Source organism: Girardinichthys multiradiatus, chromosome 8, assembly GCF_021462225.1.
Source record: "Girardinichthys multiradiatus isolate DD_20200921_A chromosome 8, DD_fGirMul_XY1, whole genome shotgun sequence".
Lineage (NCBI taxonomy): Eukaryota > Metazoa > Chordata > Actinopteri > Cyprinodontiformes > Goodeidae > Girardinichthys > Girardinichthys multiradiatus.
In genome coordinates this window covers 22,362,771-22,387,241 of record NC_061801.1, presented here as the reverse complement: position 1 = coordinate 22,387,241, position 24,471 = coordinate 22,362,771, and the positions used below count along the sequence as shown (strand labels likewise).

General features: G+C 37.1%; 1 protein-coding gene across 9 annotated transcripts in view; it reads left to right on the top strand.

The window, feature by feature from the left end:
- rgs3a (regulator of G protein signaling 3a) overlaps positions 1 to 24,471 on the top strand; it is a 161,174-nt gene that overhangs the window by 127,942 nt on the left and 8,761 nt on the right. For 7 of the 9 annotated variants that reach the window (XM_047372373.1, XM_047372374.1, XM_047372372.1 and 4 more), the window contains one exon: positions 18,035 to 18,105. In XM_047372373.1, coding sequence (XP_047228329.1) covers positions 18,035 to 18,105 — 71 coding nt within the window. The other 2 variants (XM_047372383.1, XM_047372384.1) reach the window with 2 other exon arrangements.

Below are 24,471 nucleotides of genomic sequence, written 5' to 3'. Positions count from 1 at the left end.
AAGTGATTATTAATGTGAAATTGTTACGTTCGAATCCTGGCCTGGGGTCTTACTGCATGGAGTTTGCAGGTTCTCCCGATGTGTGGTTCTCTCTGGGTACTCTGGCTTCCTCCCACAGTCTGGTGTTTGTCCTGGTATCTCTGTGCTGACCTGTAACAGACCTGTCCAGGTGTATCCCACCTATCGCCCAATGAATGATAAGCTACCCCAAGACCCTACAAGGAGAAGAGGATATAGACAAATTGATGGATCGAATTGAAATAAGTTCAAAGTTTCCTAACTTATTTTAATTATTAGATAAGTTATGAAGGTACCTAAGACAAATGGACTTTTGTTGTGGAGTAGGGGTGAATTTGGTTGTGTGTAGGGCCAAAAACCGTCACTACTCGCCATATGTACTTGGAGCTAAATCAAAAGGTCCAGTTGATTCACAAACATGCAAAAGTCAAACAAGAAAATCTAACATCTAATGCAAATATTACTCTTATTCTAATTTTGTTTGGGCTCAGCTGAAGGAATAATAAATTTATGATAATTTGCTTGGCTTTTGAGCAGCAATCAAACCCTAATAGAAATATCTAAGCAATGTCTAATGCCTTCATCATATCTAAGTGTTTCAGAACACAAACATAAGCAAGACCAATTTCATGGAAATAAGCTCAGAGCAACATGTTTGGAATAATGTACCTTCAGAGAAGAGGTTGCCTTATGTCACTATGACCTCTTCTAAACACTGAGTTGCGATAAGCAGAATAAACACTTACAGGAACCTAAACATGCTATTATAGGCCCGCTTACAAAAGTTTTCACGTGCTACATCAAGACATCTGTAAGTGCATGTGCTACACGCTGAGCAGACCCTTCCAGGACAAACTAATTAATCAGCGCTCACCATTCCCCAAGCTCCAATACTCATAATTGTCTAATTTTAGCTAAAAGGTTGCAGTACGCAGTTGGAGCAGTACTTGTTGACATCATTTTAGAGACTTGTACCTCACATTGGGCAGTACACGTGATCAAATCTAAAAATAGTTTGTTTTTTACCTACTGAACTACACAAGAGGTTCAAGGCAAATAATATAAATGTCGATAAATCGTTTTGAAGTGTTTTGCAACCATGTGAGACTAAACAGATACCACAAATTGTTGGACCTTTCAGAATCAACATAAATTAGTTGACATCATTGCAGGTAAATATGTTGAGTGTGCGTTAATTGACTTGTTGGGACAAAAGCTCTTGAGAGTTCCGATCTTTGCAAAAGGCAGCCGGACTGGACACATGCATAGAAAATGCTAAATAAGTAACGAGTAAATATTTACCATGGGGACCGGATAAATGTTCAGTGCAGGAAGCACAGCATCTACTCACCATAGGATCTATTGACAAAAACGTCACTGACACTACAGAATGTAATGGTCTTAGTTTATGGTGTTTTAAATCAATGTTTACATTTTCAGTGATGTATATCCAACAGTGATGGCACATTTAGGAGTGCTGTACTGTAATATAAGATGTCTAAGAAGAGAGGAAGTAAATATGCCAGAAAGTGTTTCACAATTCAGACAGAAATGTGTTTTAGCCTGTTGTGAAATCAGAGATTACTCATCTCTAAGTGAACTGTTTATTATCAGAAAGGTTCTGGACTGATTTCTATTTCTTTGGATATATATATATATATATATGCTTCCCTTTACACACGTTCATTTGATTGACATCTCATAGGCTGTGATTTAAAGTTGTCTCACCCTTGGCAGCTTTCATGGCTTCATCTTTTTGTGAAGCTTGTTCACAAGGTTCAGAAGTGTGTTTATGGGTAAATCTGATCATTCTGTGACAGGAGAGCATTTGTGAGGTTAGACACGAGACGTGATGGTCTGAATTATAGTCTCCACCCTAATCTGCCTCAGAGTTACTATTTCAGTCTGAGTTCAGGGCTCTGTGCAGATCTGCCATGTTTCAACTAAATGTCTTTGCTTCATGCATTGCTCTCTCTTTTTGTTTTTCTAACCTCTGCTTGAGTTGTATGTACATACAGTACTGTGCAAAAGTTTTAGGCAGGTGTGAAAAAATGCTTTAAACAAAGAATGCTTTCAAAAATGGAAGTGTTAATCATTTATTTTCATCAATCAACAAAATGCAGTAAGTAACCAAAAGAGAAATCTAAGTCAAATCAATATTTGGTGTGACTAGCTTTTGCCTTCAAAACAGCATCAATTCTTCTAGGTAGACTTGCACACAGTTTTTGAAGAGCTTGGCTGGTAGGTTGTTCCAAACATCTTGGAGAACTAACCACAGATCTTCTGTGGATGTAGACTTTCTCACATCTTTCTGTCTCTACATGTAAATTCAGACACACTCTATGATGTTGAGCTCAGGGCTTTGTGGTCACTCCCAGTAATTCTTGTTCTTCTTTACGCTGAAGATAGTTCTTAATGACTTTGGCTGTATGTTTGGGTTTGCTTACTTAGCATTTTGTAAATTGATCAAAATAAGCAATCATCATTTATATTTTTGAAAGCATTCTTTGTTTACAGCATTTTTTCACACATGCCTAAAACTTTTGCACAGTATTATATGTCAAGAAGTTTTCATCACCAAGAAGAGCATATACAGATGCTGTTCACTGTTTCCTTGTCTGTATCTCTTATCTCACTTAAGTCCTTGACTTAAGCTCACATGGACAAGTTGACAGGGATCTTATTTGCATAAAATAAGATTGTAACATTTCTACTTTTTATATTTTTAAGAGAAGATTACATACATGGCATACTGTGCAATGGTTGAATTCCCAGTTGCTTCCACTTCATTGTGATACCACTGACAGTTGAAGCAAAGAGATTTTGCAAATCAACTTTTTGCAGAGGTCTCATACTTTCACATTACCATGCTTGAACTTGCTCCCAAGAGCAATTTATTGTTTCACAAATCTTTAGAGAAGCAATCTACATGCCTTGATGCTTCGTTTTATGTACCTGTGGCCATATAAACTAATAAAGCACATTAAAGCTGCAGTAGGAAGTTCTGAGGAAGTGGGGGAATTTGTACAAACACACCTTACAGATCCTTCCCCTTGCTCTCTGCTGTGCTATGCCCTCCCTCCACAGCGGAGCCTGCCATGAACGTGCAGGATAGTAAGGAAGGCCCCCGATGATGGTGGATGAACAGCTAAGTTTTAACAAAAATGTAAAGAAATACATTTGTACAAAAACTATCACTAAATAAATGCTAGTCTTAATGGCAACGTGCAAAAAATTCTGTTATTCATAATTCTTTATCTTTTTCCAGCTTCTGCTTCAGCTGTATAACATATCTTGAGAAGATATGGACAAACAAGCTGCACATCTACTCTATAGGTTTTTATGTGATGATTAGATGATTTTCTATTGCCAAAATATTTGGAAAAACCTGAAGTTGTATGTAGTAGCGAAATATAAAAAATAAATAGCATTATATTTACATGCATGACGTTGCCAGGAAAAAAAGGTTAAATCAGGGTTTGGTGTAATCAGGCAGATTTTACTTTTCTTAATGCTAGCAGCACAACATGTTACTTTTTTTTTTCTTCATCAAAATACATTTTCTGGCCTTCAGTTTTGCTTAAATTCATAATCCTTTATTTAAATTTGGGCAGCCGGCATCAGCACAGAGAGATGCTCTTTATGATTTTTTTATTAGTTTTTGGAGCAAATCTACATTTGCATCTAGTTTCAGAATTAGATGTACGTTAGAACCTGGTTTTCAAACATCTAGCCGCCACACATACCGCTAAGTGTGCTGCATGTAAACTGACTTTCTCTAATAAATCTCCACCACAAGTTCTCAAGTTCTAGCTATATGTCTTTCATTTTCCTTCATTAATCTGGTATAACTGCTTTGTGATTAATTTACTTTTATTAGCAAGTTACCTTTGTGAGCTAGGAAATGTACTGTACTTTTCCCATTTATTATGTTGTATTTTGTTGTAGTACAATGTCACTTAGCTATATTTACTTTGAAAGCTTGATGAATAAAATTTGATCCAGGTTGTGTCCTAATTAAAAAGAGAAGCAAAACAGTCAAATCTTGGACTGAGCATTCAGATGTTCTTGGCTCAGGCATAACTTGACATTTCAAACAGTACTGACATTTAAAAAAATTGCAGTAGAACACCAGCTGGATTTCTATTCTTCTTACATGAATAACATAATAGATTTGATATGCATGGAAAAGGACATGCTGGGCAGGCACTAAGCAAGTTTTAATCATTTTAGTGATTCTGACTAAAACAATTCAACCAGTATTTTCCGTTTCCCCAGTGATATTTGTATTGTATGTGCTGAGGTCATGAAGTGATAGATTTTTGACGATGCTACTGGCACAAAACCACCCCCTCTTGACGTTCAGCAAATCCGAGAGATGATGCAGAAGTGTTTGCAGTGCTCGTTACCATAGCGGTGTTTTTCCTGACTCAGGGCATGGTAACATAAATGTTGATGCAGAAGATGGTTCTTTGCATATACATGCACACACTAAGACTAAATGTTTAAAGATACATGATGCACTAGTTGCTGTAAACATGTGTTTTAGCAACTGTACTTGACATATCTTAATGCACCAGAGCATGCCATCACAACAGGATTTGCTTTTGCAGATGCAGCGAGTGGCCAGAAATTATGCAGTTAAAAAGGTTTCTGAATTTATGTTCCTAAATAAAAGTACAAAATTAGGTCATTTGAATTTCACCTATTTTAAAACTGTAACATTAATCACAATTCCTTTCAAAACAGTGAGAATACAAAGAGATGCTTTGACTAGAGAACTTTTGGCTGATTTGAGATCTGAATTGCAAATAAACGTTTTAATACTTTCTGCATAAATGGGAAAACTACCTGTCTCAACAACAGCATGTTTATAGCCAGATAAATCCTTATTCATCTCAAAACAAATCAAAGTTGAGTAGTTGTCTCTTTCTGCGCTATTGTACATAGTATCCACTAATTAAATAAAATCCTCCAGGTTACGGGACAATTGTGCAGATAAACTAATCACAACATGTATAATTTAATCATTTACAAGACAGAATACAACTACATTCAACATTGTTTAGAAGCATTTTTATCTAAAAAACACTCCCTGGGATGCCCCTGCAGAAACTTCCTTTTATGCCTCCTCTGGATTCATTTTGAAAACTCTCACTAATACTAAAAATACCTAGCTGAGTCTTATTCATAACATTGTCCACACTGTAGGTGGCTCTGTTAGGGCTTAGGTATGGTGTATTAACAGATTAGTTTCAGTTTTCAATCAGCTGATCACGGTTCACAGCCCATCAAGCATAAAATTGACCAATTTAGATCAGCTGATTTCTGGTGCATCTCTATACATGTGAGAGCATTTATATAATTCCCATCAAAATGAAAAGTATTTTTGTATCCGAGATCATTCTTAAGAAGAAAGAACACTTTTGTAACTAAAAAAACTAACTAGCATTACTAATCTTTCCAAGATCAGATCTCAGAACCGACAGTCGGCAATCTATTTTCATTTTAGGAAGTTCCTTCCACAGTATTTAGCCTTGTAACTTCTGAAGGCCACACTTTTAAGTACTTGGTGTTTTTGTCTGAGGCTCCTTGTGTTCAGAATAAAAAAGAGGTACATGCAGTAAGATAGCAAGAATTCGCCGTGCTTCATCTGCATGTAGTCCAACAGGCCTGCATCAGCACAAAACTCTATTTGGGTTTGAAGCGTAGACACATGTAAGTGCGTGGCAGTACACACAGAAAGGAGGCCGGAGTTAGAGCGAACATCACCCGTGGGTTGATGTGAGCACACATACTGTCCTCTCAAGATGGGAACACGGTTAAGGGAACACGCAGCAAAAAAAATATATCCCATTCACTGCCTGAACTGCCTTTTTTTGCCTCCCTCCAAGGCAGTCAGAACAAACTGTTGCTCAGGTAATTGCACAGTGCTGCTATAACTCTAATATTGTGAAACATCAATTCCTATAACTTCTGTTTTGAGTTGTTTTTATGATATATTTTAGAGCCAAAAGATTTTCTTCGCTAAAGTCTCTCATAAATTCATTTTGAAGCAGTTATAGAACTTTCTCCAACTGCTACTAAAGTGGCATCATTATGACAATGTGTACCTGTATAGCTTTCAAGGCCATTGGCTACCTCAATGGGACTGAAATTTGTTTTGATGTTATCTGTCACAGCACAAATTAGACCCAGCTGCAAAGACATGCATTCCAAGTGCTGCTTTTGTACCTTAATAGGTGATTCTAACCCTTTATATGAGCAGACCTAGTCAATTCTCAAAGTGTAATGCTTAAAAATCTTTTCAACCATTGCAGTTTCCTCATCTTCCAGGAGTGCTGTATGTGTAATATCAATCCGATACTGAACCCAAAACACTTTTTAAAATCAGTCTCTTTTCATTATTGTTAGTCAACCAAAATGTAATGGATTCCCACTGATGTATTCTGCAGAAACACATAAAATGACCTGAGGAGTGAAGATCTTCTAATTCACGAGTCTCTTTCTGAACCTCAGCCACTTCTCTCAGGTTATCCTGAATAGAAAATGGGACGTTTGGAGCTTGTGACTAATCATCATCTATGTTGTTACCATGACAGGGTGGATGTGGACCTTTAGATAGTCTGTTTGCAAAATATGTTTAAGGTGGAAGTGATGCCGGAATCCACATGTGCACACATTAAATGACACTTGTGTGCAGAACAAAGTTGTGTAGATGACATATGATCAATAGATCACTCAAAATATATCTCGCAAAGCATTTTAGTGACTGATGTAAACTCGGAAATTTGGGCAAATCCACAATTGGTGGGATAATACAGCATGCAGCTAAATAAATACCAAATGTAAACAGGGGGCTGTTTCAGAACTACACCTAAAGCAAAGATTGTTTAAGTTTTTATGGAAAATGAAACTAATTTGAAGTTTGATGTATAGGTAATTGTGCTTTTGCAAACATTGTCAGCCTCACCTGTGAGGGTATGAGGTTGAAAAGCAGTAAAGCTATAAATAATCAAGTGTTAATCTGATTTTAGTTGAATCCACAAGTTAAATTTCTTTTTAGCTATATCTGTGACACAAGTTTTGCTACCCAAACTCTGTCCAATATCTTATCAAATATTTGCTTTGATCAGTGGTCTTACAGTGCCTTACAAAAGGATTCAAACCCAGGGGAAGTGACCTATAGGGTTAGTTTTCCAAGATTGCATGTAGGCCAGAAAGTTTCATTTTGATGTCATCTGAGCATCTAAACAGTGTTTGATGCAATGTTGAAACATTAAGATGTTTTTTTTATGATCTAACCCTGCTTTAAACTTCTCCACAATGTTATACCTCACTTGTCTGGTGTTTTCCTTGTTCTTCATTATGCGGTTTCTTCCCAAATTCTCTCTAGCAAACGAATGAGGCCTACACAGAGAAGCTGGATACATACTGAGTTTGAATTACACGCATGTGGACTCTATTAACTAATTAGATGACTTCTGAAGGCAGTCGGTTGCACTGAGTGTTATTTATGGGTATGAGAGTAAAAGGTGGATGAAAACAAATGTCCACAGTTCTTAGATTTGTTTTGCAAAATGTTTTGGAAACCATGTATTCTTTTCCTTACTCCACATAATTATTCCTAATAAAAGAGTTCAGCAGGTATGATTATTTTTGCAAGGCAATGTAATTGTTACAAAAAACAATTTTTTTTGGTAAACAGTTGTTGACGTAACCTCCAAATACCTATGTTTAGGGAAGAAGCTGTTCTGTTTTGACTGAATACAGCGGCAAGAAATTGGCCCACTGATAGTCCTTGTGGCCCACAAGTACAAATTTGGAAATAACTGCGTGGCTGCACCTATAAAAACTCTGAGTAGAAAGTCATTTGCTGGTCAGTAAATGTCAGTAACAATTTTAATGGGTACTACTAGTTCTAGGGCTGAGTAACCTGACACCTTTTTTTGGAGCAGTTCAGAGAAGTGACGTTGCACCTGCATTGTTCGTGAACATCCTATAACATGGGAAGTTTTCATGCAGGAAATCTTCTTAGAGGTGATGAATAACCAGAGTTCAGTTCAGTGTAGAATGGGCTACGTTTCCTTTTGTGGTTCAAAATCACATCCTGACCCTCACACACAACAATGCAACTACTGGTTCCAGTTGTAATATGTATTTGGAGCAGACATGAATCATCATCTCGTCTGGAAGTCACAGTTAATTTTTGATATTACGGAATATTATAGCTTTCCCTTTGCACAGCATGTGTGTGTGTATGAATTTACACATTTGTGCAGATTTTCAAGGACAGACACATTAAAAGTGTATTTTACCCTGACATTTATCCTTGTATTTGTAATGGAAGTTGAACGAAATATTTCCTGAAACAAATGAAACAATGGGGAAAGAAAAAGTAGCAAAGCATGTATAAAAGGAAATATTAAAGCAAAATACATCAGGAATGTTTTCTTGAGGCTTTTGATATCAAAGATCTGTGGGAAAAAAATGTAAGGCCCAAGGAAAACACTTAAAGGTTCATTGTTAGGAAAGCATTTTGTATATTCTGTCAAAATGGGAGCTTGTCCTATTGTTTGTTGGGTTTACAAACACATGCAAATGGAATCCAGTCATATTTCAAAATCCATCCAGTTAAATAGAGTTATAATATTTCAAAAATGTTTAAGTTAGGCCTGTTTCTGACTGCTTGTTTATATATTCACAGTAAACTGCCTTAGTGGAGCCATGTGTTTTCTTATATTTACCAAAGCTCTGAGTTGCTTCAGGGTAATTGAAAGTAAGACTAAAAGTATTAAGTTTTCACTGCTGGAAAGTAAGATTTATTTTGGATTTTATTTTTTCTCATTTTGAGCAGAATTGCAGAATTTAAATCAAAAAACATATTTTCCTTGCTGTCTTAATTTTTCTCAGCTGATTTAACATTATTACAAATACTGACTGGCTTTGTAAAATCTGTTTGGTGCTGATAACTAACTGCATGGAAAGATGATTTTGTTCATTTCAGCAGAAGACCAAGAAAGAAATAACATTCCTGAAACAATACTTCTGATTGGTTGGCAGAATAAAGTAGATTGTTCATGCAGAATAAATTTCTTCAGTTTTTTTTCTTTTTCTTCTTTTCCAAAAGATCAATTAAAATATAATTTTCCAGAGAACATTAAAAAGTTAATCTTTTTACCTTATTCTTTACAGGAAGATGAAATAAAGAAATAAAGATATTTAGGGCCGGATGCTGCAGCCTACTGGGCTGTTGTCATACTGTATGTCTCACACGTACAATCAACACTGTCTGGTAGCAGATTGTGACCATGACTTATGCTGTTCCTTGTGTGGTCCGTGGCCTGAAAGTTGTCAAAATTAGTGCCGATAACAGCAGGAGTTTATAAAAGGTCACAAGGAAGTTTGAACAATGTGTAGTTTGATATTATTTTTATCTTATGTCTGGTTTGCGGTTTATATTTTGACAACAAACACTGCCCTTACATTTATTGGCTCTCCTGATGTGACAAACTAAAATAAAGCCATCTTTTGTTATAGTACTATGGACTCAGATTGAAAAATGTAGAAAGAAATTATGTGAATAAAAAGCATAAGTGAAAATAACTAGCGCTAAATAATTAGCACAGCTTCAAATGACATGCACCCTCTGTAAGACGAAACCGGACTAAGATGTGCAGAGCTGGTAGTTAAAGATGATATTTCAGCAAAACTCAACAAATGACATTAGCTTCTGTTCATGGTTGAGTCTCCTGTTAAACAGATGTCATTACATCAGTCTGAACATAGTGTGCCCTACCCACACACACATGGCAGATCTACACAATGACAGGAAGCAGGACTCTAACACATAGCACCAATCTAAGGCCTCACTAAATGGGGAAGTAGATTGTCTGGGTTCCCGTAACATTGTTCAGACACCAGCTTGTAAAAAACAAAAAAGCTAGAAAATGAAGGGAAAGATAGAGGCAATGTGAGAGAGAGCTGGTAAAGTCTAAATGCATGCAAGTTAATTAACGAACGTCTGAGGTTTTATGCTTTTGGTGGATTTAAGGTCCAATATACTGGGAAAAAAGTTAATTTAAACTGAATTTAGTTAAGCAGAGAAGTGGACTTTTTATAATACCTTAACACAGAATAATAAGCCAAAACAGTTTTTGTTTCTTGAAATAACACAAAAACACATTCTCCTTAGAGGTTGGTTTAAAAAAAGAAAAAATGTTTTGCTTGTGTGTTTTGTAGTTCTATACTTACTTTAGCACTATTAGAAATGTATGCGTATGATCATTATCAAGTTTCTGTATGCAAAAATACACCAACTGGCTCCAATGACACTTGTACATGGAGCCAGTCGAAGCTTTATCTGTGTGTATCTACAAAGCTAAAATGCAACCCGTTACACTGTGTCAACATCTGCACGTCATGCCTCAGAGGGCCACATCCCCGTGTGGTCTTTGGCAAATTCTCTGCTCTCTCACTGTTTTCATTCAGGCATGTAACACACACACACATACCAGAGTTATTTTTAGGATAGGCTCTGTGTGGAAAGTCTCTTTTGTGCATTTGGGGCCAGGCTGGAATCAGACTGCCTAAGAGATAACAGGGAAAGCTAGAAATTTCATTATTTGTGTGCAGTCATGTCAGATTTGGGATTTTTGTATTTAAATTAAAGACTTTTTTAACGTTGCTATACATTCCAACTTCAGTAAGCTGTGGTGCTGGAAAGTTTGATCACCTTTAAAGTGTTTCTGCTGCATGAGTGTAACATGACATATAGTTCAGTTTCTTAAGACCTAAAAGTAGAAGATTTCAATACTGCTAGTTCATTTATAAGTTAAATTATCCTGTATAATGTTTCTCTCAAATAGAAAAAATAAATGACACTCATGTTTTAACAGTAAAATGTCTGATCCAATAACAATCACACATCAAAAACCAGGAATTTATTAAAGTATTTTTATTTTTCTTGAAATGCATCATAATTAGAAATAAAGGTCAAGGTTATCAAAAAGTCCACTGTAACAAATTCACAAAGTATATCTTATTCCAACTCCACTCATCACCAGTCCGAAAGACTATGTCTAAAACTGAAGAAATTAAAATCTCAAATTACCCTACAACAGAGTGATAAATGTACAGGAATCCCTCTAGAGCACAATGAAAATTAAAGTGCTACTGTTTAAAGTAGTAAAGTAGTAAAGTCCATTCTAACATTGCATAAAGTTATCATGAGCCAAATGTTGAGAAATATTCTGTGCATGGCAGGGTGCTCTCTTCAAACATAACCATACATCACAGAAGATCACATTGATGCAGCAGAAAGCTTTTGGAAGAATCCATATATTTGTTTAAACAGGAATGTTTTGAGAAAACTGAAAACATAGAAACGTATGTTGTCGCCAAAATATGGAGTAATAATTATTTTTTAATCTTTACAGCAATGACAGATTTTGAATTAAACTCAATTTTAAATAAAACTTGATATAAACAGAATTTGGTTATTTTGAAAAAAAAAAAAAAAAAAAAATTCAACTAGTTACACCCAAGAGAGACTAAAGGTGACTGTGAGACAACAATAAGATCCTAATGTTTTAGTCAGCATCATTACTTAGCCAAAATTGGTATTTTCTAACATTGTTGCCATTTTTAGCTAAGTTTTGCAAATTGTCTACCATGACATTGTTGAGCTAAAATGTTTGCATGTACAGTATGTTGTATAGGCTGCTGAGTGAACAGGTTTTGAAATGGACCTGATGCTAGTTTATTATACACCATCATGTAACAGAGACTAACCGTGGCTCACATTAAGTAAGTTATGTTTTAGTTTTAACAAATGGCATTATTTTATTTCATAAAGAGTGTGTACAAAGAGATTTACAACTCTTTTGTTTCCCATCCTGATACCAATGTACACACACAAATAGGCCTGACCAATCATGGTGCGCTACTTTACCAAAAATGCCTGGACCAAACATTTTTCCCAGTCCAGCCTGGATCACACCCTATCAGCACTGCCATAACAGCAGGCTTTCCATGTAGAAAGATTCACTGTTGTCACGTTTAGAACAATAGATTTCAAGTAGAGGATGTAAAGCCACATTTCCACTGAAATCCAGAGACTGTGCAGACTATAGAAATATGAAACTGCTGTCCCAAACATAGTTACATGATCTAGAAGAGTATAAGTGTAAAGCTGCTGATTTACGTGCAGTCAGACATTTTGAATTGCCACTAAGTAAAGGTAGAAATTGTTGTACATAATCATAATAAATATTTGTGCATTTTATCTATTTATTAATTCATTCATTCACCAAAAGTAGTGTGAATTGATAAACTTTGTGTCAAATATTGCTATTGTATAAAACTAGCAATATTTATAATTATTTATGTACCTATCAATGACAGTTAAATCATTGCAAACATTTTAATTAGTTATAGTTTTTGACGCATCCCTCCACTGGTCCTTATTTTTATTCAGCTCTTGTGAGAAAATCTTATCTTGTTTTTTCTTATGTAGAGAATTCTGTGACATACTCGATGATTTCTTCGAGATTGAAATTCAACCTCATTATTACATGTAACACAATCCATAAAATGCTGACCCTCTCTTTGAATGCAGATGAGACGTGAACATAATGAATCTTTTTATGTAATATTGTAGTTCCCTGTTGCCTAATGTACTTCGGTCGGCCTTTCTAAAAATATCAGATTTACGTATCTGTTCCCATGTGTTCTGATTCTCTTTCCTGGTAGAAGCTGATACTCATGTAAAGTAGGCATGTAATGATTTTTGTAGCCTATGATGACCCCTCTGAGATTTAATTCAATTGACGTGCAGTATGTTGCAACCCCACTCCCATAAATTGGTATTAAAAGGAAGATGGAAGGCCACTTTTATTCTGTTTATGGGGATATAATTTAATGACGTGCCTTGTGTTTTACTGACAAGATAAAGTCACAAATCCTAACTCCGGGTGTAGACGGACCTGCCTCTGTGTGTGTATTTTGGTCTGGGAGGTAGGAAGTGAAATTTTCTGTATATGTCTTTCTGGTGTCATACCCTAGATTTTATAGGTTAAATTGCTGCAAAGTTACATTCCATATTATTAATTGATGTGTGATTAAAAACAGGGATTGTATTAGTATTTCAAAATAAAATTCACATAGGCTTTTCAAAAATATAGTTTTTTCTTTCATGGGTTAGATTAGTGCAAAAGTAGGTACAACATTACTAATGGATCAAAAACCAGGTGTGAACAGAGTTATTCAGTTGGCCTTTCTGAACTAAAGCTCTCAGCTAATCTTAAAAAAAAATCAGTCCTGTATATGTTGGATTGTTACTTAAGTAGGTTTCAAATACCTAATGGGACTAAACAAGCCAGCACGTAAGTAATTTGAACTTTTAAAAGAAGCTCATAGATACTCTTTAGAATAAAAGCCTTAAAATGTAATTGGAAATTATGAAAACAGTTACTAATGTATTTAAACAAGTATGTAAAAAATTGATTGTGTTGGCCTTTCAAAATATAACACAATAAAAGTCGAACTGTTACATGGGGTTTATTAACACAAGATTAGGTTCTAAATTTTTCATGGACCCAAACTCATCATGAAAAAAGTTTTGATGGTGTTTTAAAATGACGCTCACAAACAATCTTCAGAATAAAAGTCTTCTTCTTTCATGTGTTAGATTATTTAGAAAGTTGTTTGAAAAACCACTCATGTCTTAAAGGCAGAACAATCACTATTCAGTTGTTGGGTAGTTGTTGGTTCTATGTAATGTATTATTATTTTAAAAACTGGCTAAGCAAGCAATGCAAAATTGTGTTTGATAATACGCAAATTAAAATTATTATTCAAAAACCAAAATTACATCAGCAGTTTCTTAATTCCTTCTCTCTCTTTGGCAGTTGGTTTGTTCCAACTTGGATGCCATCAGTGACACCAGTTTAGCACCTCTCCAAATGTGCTCAGCAGGTTCCAGACTTGTGTGTAAAATGTCTGTGACAGGATCAGGCCACAAAATGAGACCACCATGTTCCTGATTGCCTGGTTTTGCAGATTTCATTTAGCCCATAGCTCATTGTTTTTTTTTTTAAGCACTAACTGACCTGACATGAGGAGAAATGTCTCCAAAAAGGGAAAAGTCTCTGCCTCTTTTTTAAAAGGTTTGTGTGATTTCAGGAAGATGGCAGTCAGGCTACCAGGATTTCCTGTGAGCTTGTCCCCTTTGAAGTGAATAATTAAGAGTTGGATGTAACACATGATCTTCAGTAACTTAATTGTCCTCTTGCAGGGAAATAAGATCATGGCTGTTGTTTGCGGTGGTTTCAGGTTTTGAAATAGTGGGCTATTTAGCTGTACCAATTGTAATCTGAATACTGGCGACTATCTCAGCCTTTCAGAGGTACCAGAGGACTCATCATCAGTGAGAACCCCTCTAACTCACTGGAATGCTTGATCAAATTTCATTGCATTTTCATTGCACTTCCTTACTTTTTTCTGCATTTTTATCTAAATGTGTAGAGGTGCACTGATCAAAGATTCAGTAGCTGACCACCATGTTCTGACCTGCTTTTTCCAATTTTAGTCAATTCTAATTTTACTTTAAAAAGAATAAAATACCACAAAATATTTTTCCTCCTGTCAGTAAATTTGAAAATGTAATGGTCTTAACAATAAAATGTTTATACGAAAATTAAACAAGGATTTTCTCAAAAACATCATGTTACAAAGCTCTCTCACTCTCACTGTAAACTGTATTAACATTAAAATCCTCCAGGTATGTGATAGACGTATTTATAGAAGTAAAACCCGACTAAACAAATTAAAAGCATATCTCCTTCATGTCTTTATAAGACAAATTATATATCACAAATTTTATTCTTTTTTTCTGTGCCACACCACTAGATGTGGCATTTTTATAGTGATAGCTCAGATTTGCTGTTAAGTGTTAGACTGTCAAATAATGTATTTATTAGAACTATAAAAGAACCCAAATCAGCTCTTTCATTACTGACATTTATTAATAATTTATATGAGGACAACAAGCAACTTCCCACTGTGTGCATGCGAGAGAGAGAGAGTGCAGTTGGAGTTACACAGTTCTGCAATTAAACTATATTTCATCTTTATTTTAAACTAAAGACAACATAGTCATAGGGTTGAGGTTGTCATTTTAATGGTTAATATGATTAGCAGAATTAATATTACTAATAACCATTAGTCCTCATGATTCAATCGCTCATCAGAGCCAGTGAGGCAAATAATTTTCCGATTGCAGTCACAGGGAGATTTTTTATTGCAGCTATGTAAGTCAGATTTCAAATAAATGTTTTTTTTGTATTTATTTATATGCGAGAGGTTGAGAAGTGGCCACAAAAAAAAAGACCACAGGAAGAAGGAACTTATACACACACATAGGATGGACTCATTCACCTCTCGCAGTCAACTGTGACTTCAGTCAGAATGCAAAAAGGCATTGTTGTAGTTTTCCAACAACAAACTCAAGAGAAGCAGGTCACAGACCACAGCAGTTTACATTCGGGGTTCTAATGATTCTGATCCAATCACAGACACGATAAACGGCTTGGTCGTACAGAATTCAAATGCTCCTAGGCAACTAAGACTTTCCTCCTACCTTCATTAATATTCAACAAGGTCTAAGTTACTGCTCTGTCATGAGCATTTTCAGTGCTGTCCTGCTTCAGAAACTGATGGAAACATAAAGATTATCCTTTCACGGGTGTTTTAGCACCCTCAAAGTAGACTAGATGAGCAAACAATGAGTAAAAGGAATTATGGTATAAAAGTAGTTAAATAAGTATAAACAAGTACATTAGCTTGATTACAGTAAATCAGTGTATTTATTGAGGTTGAAACTTGGTAGGGAATCAACCACACTAACAGCTTTAAGTAGCCAACAAGTGTTAAAATGCTAAAGACTCATCAAAACCATTAATGGTTTTTTGGGTTTACAATGAGGGATAAAACAAAGACACCCAACTCAAAGACAGAGCTATTAAAAGAAAGGATGTTTCATGGAGCATTGTTGGTGCTAATCCTTATTATTTTAAGTTATTCAGATATTATGACGTTCAACAGTTGATTAATCACACGAGGGTATGATGTTGTGCATGCTGATTATGCAGAGTGGCTCGAGATTGATGGGTGTAAAATGCAGGAAATGTGAAGTCATGAGGCTCAGATTTATTTTGTAAATGCATTAGACCATAATACAATGTGCCCATTCTGACAGTATGTACCCTAAGTAGGCGTAACATCCCACACAATGCATGCACAATCACATACAAGCAACAGATTGCCTGTGCTGTAGTACACTGTTGCCTTGTTAACTATGGCAAGCTGTTTCAACATAAAATGGGCGTTACCACACCTACATTCCAGATGTCTGAAATTGATTTTGAATAGGCATACTAATTTATTAAGATATCTCTAATTATATTTTGACAAGACAAAATACCAATTTGATATTCCTCTAAATATATTCTGACTAGTATAAATTACATCAGATTTACCATTAAGTTGAATGGTGGCTCCAATTTAAGATATCTTGTAAATTTTAGACATCTCGCTTTTTGTTCTGAATGTTGTAAAATGGGAGTTATTACTCTCTTTCCTCTCTGTGCACCACCGGGTCTGTTTCTCTCCAGTTCCGAGACCCAACCAGTAAAACCAGCAAAGTATTTACCTTGTGAAATAATGAGATATGGTTAAGTATAAAATCAAGATTTAATGCCAAAATGATCAGTGTACAGAGTATATAATTGAACAGATACAGAGTGGCATTCACCTTCGGTACCGGGCCCCCTCAGCCCATCTTAGGGATGAACCAAGAGGAGCAAAGAATGGAGTGTGAGTCCTGCTTTTATCTATGCCTGTTCTTAACCCTCCTAAAGGGTGTCTTCCTCTTGTATCAGTTTATCCTTGACTATGTGTTGCGTCTTATATGATATCAACACTTATGTTGTGTAAGTTGTAGCAGTGAGCGGTGCGGCAGATAAGCAACAAGGGCAGATATATTTAATTAGGGCAGCAAAGAGATGATTAGAAAAGGCCAAAGAATCATACATCAATAACATATCTGAAACAATCTTTGGTAATGGCAAATATCTGTGGCTGTGTAACTGCATTTCTATGTAAAGTGTTGGTCCTTTAAAAAAGAGGACATTTTATTTTGTTATTCCTCTCAACAACTTGAATAAATGAAGGCCTGCCAACATGTTCTCACTGTCGCCATCCTCAAGGTTGAAACACTATTGATTCCCATAGAGGTAGAAAACACCAACCATGTGTACCAGTATGTAGCTAAGATTCAACTGTTCCTCTAATACAATGGCTCATTATTTAGAGCTTCACACACACAGAAACACACACACACACACACACACACACACACACACACACACACACACACACACACACACACACACCCATTCACACAGGCACACAATGGGCCAGCTTCAGGCCATCAGATTAGTGGAGATTGACCCCTTCCCCACCCTGAAGCAACTTCCCCTTTCTTCCTGACCAATCAAAATGCTGGCCTGGCAGAAAGTGTAATGTGAAACTGGGGGTCCCAGTTCAACACTTTAAACCTTGGCCACAGCTGGAGGGCCAGCAAAAACAACAGCTGTGGTCCTTCACACTCTCTCATTCTCACTCAATTTCCTTCCTTTGTTATACACTGTTTATAACCACCATCCGCTGCCTGCTCACTTAGTTTCATTGAGCAAGATACAGCTGCACACCTCCAGAGAGCTTTGTGGGATTTACGATGTGGACTGCTGCTGTGGGTTAGCCATTTTTGTCGGCTCTCCTGTACGTGTGTCACGCTGTGTCTATCTCAACTGGACACACTGTGGATTTCCAAGCTTAGAAGCTAACTAGGTTGCATGTTCGAGCTTGTCAAAAAATCAGGAGCCTACCAGGGCCCCTACATTTCAAGTGTGGAGGGTAAATGATGCAGTGTGTCTTCTCTTCCCTTTCCCCTCAGCTGAGCGCTGGATCCCCCTGCAGCTGCGAGGTCAGCCCTGACGGCACAAAGAAGAAGAAGTCCAAGAACCTGTAAGTACTCTTTTTCCCAATCTGTGGAAGCGGCTTTTATAAAAGTGTCTTAATACATAGTTTGTGAGGACAAGTAAGAAAGGGAACAACAGAGAGTCAGTTTGGACAGAGCTCACAGATCAGGAATTAGTCCTTAATGTTCATGTTAATTTAAACAACAATCAATTTCACATCCCGTTTTAAAAACCATTTTTTTTAGGTGATTTTGTCTGTTCAAACAGAAAGTAAATTATGTGTTTCTTGCAGCTGAGACATCAGGACCTTCTCTAGCATTGTATTAGTTTGGTTGTGAAGGTATTATAGGACTGTCATTGCGAGAAGATTTTAACCTGAAACTTCTACTTAATTAAATACTATTTTGCCCTCCAGAAGAAATGTTCAAAGACTCCAACGATAACAGAGTTCACTCTTATCGGGAAAGTCTGCTCAGTGGATTGGTAAACACAAGGTGTGATTCTGGGGTGTGTGGCACCAAATGTGTGTTCAACATTCTCAGAGGTGTGAGAAGTGTATGTGTATTTTCTGGGGTGTCGACACCTCTGTGATTCATCAGCTGTTCACTCTCTTCTCCATTAGATCAGAGCACATTTTTTGCACTTACAAGCCATAAAACAGAAGCTGTCCACAGGCCTGCTAGCTGCCTTTTTTCCCCCTGTCAGGCTGTTTTTTTGTGCTGTTTAGTTTAAGTGCAGATTAAGCGATTAAAATTCCATCGCTTTATTTTACTCCACTAGTCTGGACTGTGTTGTTTATTTTGTCAGCTGCTGTTAACTTTTTGTGCTAAGAAATTTATTTTTAGGATAGATAAATGTCATATAAAATGTGCAATCTATGTTTTAAATATTTTTGTATTCATAGAATTAATGTTTTTTGTTATAGTAAACATCAGAGATAAAATATTGTTTTTAACCATACTATAGGGAAACAAATGATATCAAATTAGGGAAAAAGACTATATTTAATCCTCTGGTGAAATGATAAGAAAGTAAGTGAGGCACTGATGCCTGGCACATTCAGTCTTTGTTGTCAATGTTATCATTTGCTGTCAATAATTAGACAGAGATAACTGCTCAATAGCAGCAGATTAAGATTCATCTTTAGGTTAACTTCATTTTAAAAACCTTGATAAAATCAAAGCCACAACCCTTGAGTACAGTTTTCAAAAAGGATTCCATGGAAAGATTACTTCCCTTTTAGGCTTTCAGATATGTGATGAATCAAACAGTACCTTGCAAAAATATTCATGCACCTTAACCTTTTTTTTTTTTACCTTTTTTTTTTTTTTTTACATTTAGTCCTATTTACACACCTGCATCACCCATAGACTTAGTTTTAATAGAAATACTTTTAATTTCACTTACAGTTGCAACGATTTGCATATATTTACAGACCAAAATGTTGCCAATTCTTCTTTGCAAAATAGCTCTAGCTTAGTCAGATTGAACTAAAAGGACATGGGAATAACTACTTTCAAGCCTTGCAACAGATTCTCTAGAGGATTTAGGTCTAGACTATGATTGACTGTGATGGTATTAAATTACACACAAGTGGACTCTATTCAATGATAAGATGACTTGTGAAGGCAACTGTTCATGTTTGGTTTTATTTAGGGGTTTCAGAGTACAAAGGGGTTCAAAACAAATATACAGCACACTTTTCAAATTTGCTTTTAGATACCATTGTATCATTTTCCTCTGACTTTACAAGTATTTGTTACTTTTGTTGGTCTATATATGAAATCCCCCAAAAATACATTTAACTATTTGGCGGAAATGCAAAATGTGAAAAAGTTGACTGTAGATCTAAAATCAGAAGCAGTAAAATGTTGAATTTACACTTACTAGACAGAAAATGTCATGCAGCTTCATGCATTGATAGATCTGTTAGACTCTGAACACATTTTTATCATGTAGCAGCCTATACTTCCTTCCTTGCTACAGTTTTATATGCTGACTGATGTTTTTTCGTTTTTTATAAATGTCCAAGACGTTTTCCAGGTGCAACAGAAATTAGCCTGAGGGGTTCACATCTATAATGTTTGACAAGAGGCATCTGCTCTGCACAGTTGTGACTCAGATGACAGCTGGATAAAGGAGAATAGTTTGTCTTTTGCTGATTAATAGTAGACCCGACATGATGCTGCTCTCTTCTGTCATCGTAAATCAATAAACTGAGAATGAGTCACAAAGCTTGTCATGCATAGTAGAATCTGTACATTAACACAGCAATCCTTGTGTCCAGTGCACTCACACAGTCTTTACCTCATTGGATTTGTTTAATTGGTCCTTAGTTTTTAAACTGCGTCCTGATATTTTTCATTTGGCTAGTCTGAAAACCATCAGCAATATCTACTCATTTATTGGAAAGTCACACAAATAAACATGCTCTGAACACAATATCTTTCTGTATGACTCAGAGGAATACAAATTCAATATGTCGCAGCTATGGATTGAAATCTCAGGCTTCCCAGCCACGCACGAAGGAAATGAAATTATTTCCTCCAGATGCTTGAGGTTGATATGTAACGTACAGAAAGAGCCATGGGAGCCAGGAGATGTGTCAGTGTGTAAAAGGAATATATCTACAACTGCAAAATCTGTCAGAGCTATTTATAGATTTTGACTGCGCTTTCTGACCTCTGGCTAAAATAATTTTTGCACTATCTATCTCTATCCAGCAGCAGCACTAAAGATTTCTTCTCATCTATTTTTTAGTATTAATTTACTGCATGCTGTTTTGTGCAGGTTCCAGATCCAGTTCATATTGAAAGACTGCAGCTTAGAATCTGTCTCTAATGCTTTGTGTATCTTAAGGACTCTTAGAAAGAAGCAAAATTGTTTCAGGGATAATGAAAAAAGCCTCATTCAGTTGGTGTGAAGCAACTTTAAAACTCATTAAGCCATGGTGAAAACATTCCAACAGTGACGCAAAGGGAAAAATGTTTGGGGATGTGGTGGAAGATGTCTGATTCGGAATAATTCCAAGTCACAACTTACTGGCCTGTAAGTATCTGCTGCTAACATTGTGGTGTTAGATACCACAGGGCACCTTCAACAGTCTTGTAGGGTACAAGTCCTGGTCATCCATAGTTGTTTTCACAACCTGTGAAGAACCAACAACATATTAGGAAAGAGTAGCCAATATGTTTTTTGCTCATCTGTGGAAAAATACAAATACTTCACTACTTTAAATGGCTGTTTTTTGTCTTTTGAATTCTTCAAAGCAGAATGTTTGTTGTCAGTCCCATAGTTATCAGGCTCCTCTTCTTCCTTAGCCTTCTCTTTCTTTTAATCACTTTATTTTTGCTTACTCTATGAATCCTCATGCATTTCCCCAAACCTTTTAATTTATTTCCACATGTTTGTTCACGTTTTATGTCCTGTGTTTAGTTTTCTGGATCCAGTACAGCTGTTTTCCTTGGATTGTCTACAAGATCTCTGTCTCTTATTATTTGCCTTATATAGTCAGTCCACATGTTTGGCGAAGTTCATCCCTTCACCAAGCACAATGGCAGTTTTTTTTTTAGGAGATTTATTTAATTTTTAGCCCCAAGGTTGGGATGCCAGTGACTTAGCAATTAGATCTGAAATTCTGCTCTTGTGATAAGACATCTAGCCAGATGGAGTTGGCAAATATGCAAAAAATAACTTAGTCTGTCTGGTTCTGACATATGTATTATCTACATATGATCAGTGAAATTGTTTTCTCAGAAATTCAGTAATGATACACATTGTTTTTATTTTACCACAGTATAGTAAAGGTCATCTAATGTAGTGTTTAAATTGGCCCATGGGGAATGACTATTATGTATCTAACCATGCCATACAGTTATTAGTGATTTTATGTGAACCACCTAAAGCTACTGCTGTAACAAGAATGTTCTATTGTCTGGATTGTATTTAAAAGATCTCAAGGTATCGTATCGGTGTTAAATAATAATAATAAAGCTGGGAATCCTTTCTTGTCTTTTAAATTTGTCACATTATATTTTTAAAGTGAGGTCCCGTTGAAAGCCAGTAATATGTTACCTGCAGCAGATAACTCTTGATATCGTCATTTTGTATAAATCAAGATAAGCTAATGGCTAATTGAAGAGTGGCGAAGGCAAAGCACACTTTTACTATGTTTAAATGACTATTACAAAAAACGGCACATTGGTTTATGCAAACTCATTTTGAAGACACACAGAGCCTCACAGGGGTCATACAGGAAGATCATCGGTGGTGCACTGCCTCCTGCCTCCATTTCCAGTATGATTAGTAATCAGCTTTTAACCAACCAATGCAAGATTGACAACTGTCTAAAGGTTAATTAAACACTGTTTATATGAACCACTATGACATTTTTGAAACTGTTGAATCCGGATTTATGCAAAGTGAAGACTCCAAGAGAGAGATCTTAACTGCTTATAACTACAGCTACACATTTTAAATCCCGGTCACCATTGCAGCATCCATGTGTGCAAAATCGCAATCGATGCTTCAGTGTAATAGTCACAGTCCATGCAGTCGCACTCTGCATCTCAGTAAAGTACTGTATTTGGCCAGTTGGTTGGATTTTCCCTAGCCTTATTCTCAACATCCGATACAGATTTTACTGAGTAAAATGCTAAAGCTCAAGAAAAATGATGCGAACATTTTTATGGTGGGAAAAAAAGCAAGACTAGGGAAATGTGGTTTATTTGCAATCTGTATCATTGTATATTTACCAATGGTATTGGAATGTTTTACTCTTACTCATACTCGTCATCTTCCGCTTTATCTGGGACCGGGTCGCAGGGGCAGCAGACTCAGCAGAGAGCAGAGACGTCCCTATCTCCAGACACCTCCTCCAGCTCCTCCAGGGGGAACCCAAGGCGTTTCCAGGCCAGCCGAGAGACATAGTCCCTCCAGCGTGTCCTGGGCCGTCCCCTGGGCCTCCTCCCGGTGGGATGTGCCTGGAACACCTCCCGAGGAAGGCGTCCAGGAGGCATCCGGTATAGATGCCCGAGCCACCTCAACTGGCTCCTCTCGACGTGGAGGAGCAGCGGCTCTAGTCCAAGCCCCTCCCGGATGGCCGAGCTCCTCACCCTATCTCTAAGGGAGTGCCCGGCCACCCTATGGAGGAAGCTCATTTCAGCCGCTTGTATCTGGGATCTCGATCTTTCGGTCATGACCCAAAGTTCATGGACATAGGTGAGGGTAGGAACGTAGACCGACCGGTAAATTGAGAGCTTCGCTTTTCGGCTCAGCTCTCTCTTCACCACAACGGACCGGCACAGTGCCCCCATTACTGTGGCAGCCGCATCGATCCGTCTGTCAATCTCCCGCTCCATTCTTCCCTCACTCGTGAACAAGACCCAGAGATACTTAAAGTCCTCCACTTGAGGCAGGAACTCCTCTCCAACCTTAAGAGGACAAGCCACCCTTTTCCGGTCGAGAACCATGGCCTCGGATTTGGAGGAGCTGATCTTTATCCCAGTCGCTTCACATTCGGCTGCGAACCACCTCAGTGCATGCTGTAGGTCTTGGCTAGAGGGGGCCAGCAGGACCACGTCATCCACAAAAAGAAGAGACGAAATCAACTGGTCCCCAAACCCGACCCCCTCCGGCCCTTGGCTGCGTCTAGAAATCCTGTCCATAAAAGTTATGAACAGGACCGGTGACAAAGGGCGGCCCTGCCGGAGTCCAACATGCACCGGGAACAGGTCCGACTTAGTGCCGGTAATGCGAACAAAACTCCTGCTCCGCTTGAACAGAGACCGGATGGCCCCTAACAAAGGGCCCCCGATTCCATACTCCTGGAGCAGCCCCCACAGGGCACCACGATGGACACAATCGAATGCCTTCTCCAGGTCCACAAAACACATGTGGACCGGTTGTGTATGTTTTACTAATATTGTATTTTTCTTTTATTAATATATCATTTTAAACCTTTATTTAACCCGTTGAGATCAAGACCTTTTTTTACAAGGTTGACCAAGAAAGGCAGCACACCTCATAGTGGGCAAGACAGATAGACAACAATAATAAAACAATCATTAAAAGGTTTAACTCAACTTATAACCCAGAAATTCAAAGCTCTCCCTTTAAGAAGTTTAAATGACCTTTTTGCTATACTAGAAGGTTGCACTACCGGCACAATGAGATTGCATATACATACTTTTTTAAATACATATTTTCAATTTTACCACAAGCTGAACTTAATCAGCAAACTGCATAGTCTTAATCATTCATATTACAGAGCCAGAGCCTTACCAGTTTGATTCCACTCATTTTACATTCCTATAAAAACGTACCACCACAACATCCTTGCTAACAATGACTTCGTGCAGAAACACTACTAAGTAATAACATCTTAGAGTTAGCACGTTTAACTGGGCTCTAC